At 34.3% G+C, this 3,932-nt stretch overlaps 1 protein-coding gene across 2 annotated transcripts; it reads right to left on the bottom strand.

Annotated features, from left to right (window-relative positions):
* Positions 1-1,071: 1,071 nt before the first annotated feature.
* Positions 1,072-2,091, bottom strand: LOC131657010 (large ribosomal subunit protein uL2z-like). 2 transcript variants are annotated; one of them, XM_058926528.1, is made up of 3 exons: positions 1,980-2,091; positions 1,801-1,901; positions 1,072-1,539 (listed from the first exon to the last, which is right to left on the bottom strand). In XM_058926528.1, the coding sequence occupies exons 2-3, from the start codon at positions 1,890-1,892 to the stop codon at positions 1,284-1,286; spliced, it is 348 nt and encodes a 115-aa protein (XP_058782511.1). In that variant the 5' UTR covers positions 1,893-1,901; positions 1,980-2,091; the 3' UTR covers positions 1,072-1,283. The 2 variants fall into 2 exon arrangements, 1 of the variants encoding a protein (XP_058782511.1); XR_009300422.1 differs by lacking the exons at positions 1,801-1,901; positions 1,980-2,091 and adding an exon at positions 1,690-1,742.
* Positions 2,092-3,932: the final 1,841 nt, after the last annotated feature.

Raw genomic sequence — 3,932 nt, 5'->3', positions numbered from 1 at the left:
AATGTTATCATCAAAACACATAATATTGATCAGAACAAATCTTGTTCTAACACCTTGGTGTTTCGCTATCGTGCAAGAAGCTTAGCATACAACAGTGTCGACCGCTTATTGACAGGATAGTTAGCAAAATAAAGCATTGGACTACAAAAAATTTGAGTTATGCTGGGAGGAAGAAACTTATCCGTAGCGTGTTGTTTGCAGTAACATCGTACTGGATGCAAGTGTTCCCTCTGCCAAAGAGTGTTCTGAAACATATTGAGTCGATTTGCCGGAGTTTTCTTTGGAGTAACACGGAAGAGATTACAAGGAGAGCTCCCGTTACGTGGGATAGTGTTTGCAACCCTATGAGAGCAGGCGGTTTGAACATTACATCGCTGCGAGAATGGAACACAGCAACAATTGGTAAGCTCTTGTGGAATTTACAATCTAAGGCGGACAAGCTGTGGTTCAAGTGGGTTAATACCTATTATCTCAAAGAAGCTGATGTCATGGAGTGGCAGCCAAATACCACAACATCCTGGCTGTTGAAATCCATTGTGAATAGTAGGGATGAAGTGAGACATTTGAGCTATTGGCAAGAGGCTATGCAATTGGGAAATTACAAAATGGCCAAAATGTATGCTAGCCTAAAGGGTGATAAAGAGAACATGAATTGGAGAGACATCCTTACACTAGTACAAAAAGGTTAATTTACACCCGTTTTTTATTAAATTTACACCCATCTTTTATTAATAAAAATCGGGTGTATATTCACCGGGTGAGAAATGACTAACGAATTTACACCAGTCTAAAAACGGGTGTAAATACGTGCTATGTTACACCCTTTTTTAATAAAAAATGGGTGTAAATACATTCTACGTTACACCCTATTTTAATAAAAATCGGGTGTAAATGCATTCTTAATTACACCCTATTTTATTAAAAATCGAGTATAAATACGTTCTTAGTTACTCCCTATTTTAATAAAAATCGGGTGTAAATACGTTCTTAGTTACACACTTTTTAAATATAATTTACACCCTTCATAAATGAACAAATTATATTATATTTAATTTTATTTACACCCTATTTCATATGCTACATTACACCCTATTTTAGTTATCACATTTCTTCATATTTCAAATACCATAAAGTCATACATAAAAATCATATTTCATGAAAGTCATAATAAATTTCATATTTACCAAAAAGTATACAAAATCATATTCGAACATCCACCAGAAATTTCTCATTCATTTTCTTATTCTACCTTCCTCTGTTCAAACAATCTAAACTTAAACTTTTCATTTATCGGCCTTAGCAGCACTTGCAGCATCTTGTCCCCTAAGACCAGTCCTCTTGGCAGCAATGAGAGCAACCTTCTGTCCATGAGGTGCACCACGAACCTTGGGCCAGTAGTTCCTCTTCACTTTAAACTTGTGGTATGCATTACCAGCCTTCAACACGGGCTTCTTAGTTCTTTCACCTCTAGCAACTTGTCCAATCATAGCCCTGCAATCACTTGGCACAGTCTTATTGGCACCAAAAGGAAGCTTGATCCTATAAAAAGCCAAATTCAACATCGCAATCTTTGAAATCAGTCATAAATTCAAAATAACCAGGTAAAAAAAACAAGGATCAAAATGAATAAATTACTAAGACCAAACAACAATAAAGCATGCCAATCAAATTTTAAATTTCAAAAGATACCCCTTCACATAGCCAGATTCATAATCTTTTGGGATTGACACCCTAGTAACCTTGGTACACTTAGTTAAATTAATGCAATGAAAGATTATTAGAAACATGAATCATACTTACAAAATTCCAACACCCAAAGTAATCAAAATTGATCCACATGTAATAGCTTTAATCATGAATATTTGTCCAAATTTGGAGTTTTTGCCTTGCATCTCCCATAACTGTGAAAACAGAAACAAATAAATTGAGTTATTTTATTTTAAAAACTTCTATTTTCCGCTTCAAAGAATACTTCATACATTGTATTGATTAGTGAACTATTCAATTTCCCAAGGACTATTCATAAGAATATTTCACACAGATGAGATGTTGTTCAAGATGATTATTGGCATGCATGGAAGCAAATTTTTTGTTTAATTAAAATAGAGTCTTGTGTGTAGTGTTTTTGCTATCAAAATTTATTATCACTTAATTTTGGCCAACAATGAGTTGACTTGTTTTCTGCTAAGTATCATGTCAATTTTGGCAGTTGGTGTCAATGAGTGAAAGTAGTTATGTTCAACCTAATTAAAGTTGTTTTTACTTCCATACTACGTTAGAATCATTTTGGTGGAGGGTAGGTCTTTTTAGAAATGAAAAGGAAGAATCACATTTACTTTTTAAAGAATAATTAATTAACTTTCTTTCTATTTTGTTTCAGTTTACTTACTATTTTATTTAAAATATTTAAAGAGTTAAGGATTCTTAAAATAAAGGATTCTTATAGTATTGCTTGCATATATATCAACAAGGCCGTCTCAATTTTTTGGAAACCCTGTGTAGATTAGTCGTAGTTCAATCATGACAAAATAATTAGAGGCCCTATTTACCCTCATTTTAACAGTGGCAAAGATTTATGAGGCCGTATTTAGTTACGATTTAATCGTAAAAAATTTGAGACCATGTGCGGTAGCCCGCCTTGCACGCCCTCAAAGACGGTCCTGTATATCAACAACAATATTGTGTAGTATTCTACGTCATTTAACATCAAGTATGGATAATCAAGAACAATACAAGGATAATATAAACAATATAATCCCAGGCCTGACTAAACATGAGAAGGGATACTTACACTGTTATCAACAAGGAGGACTGTGGAAATGAGGAGATATAACCATCGAACTTTATCTTCTTTGGAGCAGGCTGGAGGTTACCCACCTGCAACAGAAATTTGATATAAAATGAGACAGTTCAAGCTTACAATCTCGGGACATTCATATGTTAGAAAAATAATTTAAACCGAATGGAATCGAGGCTAGAATCGTGAACAAAATCACTTTCCTTATAAGTATTTCAAGCACTCTCAATATGTCTTAGAGTTGGAACGCAGGAATACCCAGGATAATTCAGCCTTTTATCGAGTTTGCGTAAGACCGACGAAAACTCGGATGTAGCGAAGAGTGTCTGGAATTTTAGTGAATATGATAGGCTTATCAAATGTACATTTTTATTATTAAATTTCTGAATCAAGAATGAGGTTTTTATAGGCCACTTTAGTATTGTTTCATAAGGTAGCGACCCTTCGTGAAACAGTTCCTTTTCCAAAAAGTTACAATGTTTGGCCTATTGCAACATTTACCAAGAGTTGCATATTTTCATTCTGGAACACTTCACGGAGTGTTGCCTATTTCTGATTCAAACTACAAACAGCCTATTGCAACACTTCACGAAGTATTGCCTATTTTCATATTCAAAATACAAACTTCACATAGATATTTTCTTGTCATTTTGGAACACACCCATGGTGATTAAATATTATTAAGTATTAATAATTTCCAACAATCCCCCACTTGTTCTAATAATGACAAGATCAATTCCAGAAAAAGGGAAACAAAGAATGTTAATACAATTAAGTATCTTTCGATTTTAAACTTAATCTTAGTAAGGATAACGCAAAGTCTAATCGGAATATTAGGTAGCAATGCTTTTAAACCATTAATCCATTGATTATACCGGCGTTACGTTACACACATTCTTTAAGGGTTCTTCGCCTACATTTCTCGCCTAGCACTTATTAATGGCCATGTGCTATCCTGTTTCATGAATTTTTCATGAGAGAAACTCCAACTCTCACTTTGAGACGGCACCATCTCGAAATTCACATAGGTGAAGTTCATATTGTGTCTTTTTTCCATGAGACACGTACCCTCGGTATTGAACTTCATTAAGAGTTTGAAATAAAACTCAACCCTCATTTTAAGGTCAACATTACC

The sequence above is a fragment of the Vicia villosa genome, linkage group LG3 (assembly GCF_029867415.1).
Source record: "Vicia villosa cultivar HV-30 ecotype Madison, WI linkage group LG3, Vvil1.0, whole genome shotgun sequence".
In the NCBI taxonomy this organism is placed as follows: domain Eukaryota; kingdom Viridiplantae; phylum Streptophyta; class Magnoliopsida; order Fabales; family Fabaceae; genus Vicia; species Vicia villosa.
The sequence above is the reverse complement of the archived record's forward strand: the minus strand, read 5'-3'. Positions and strand labels throughout refer to the sequence as shown.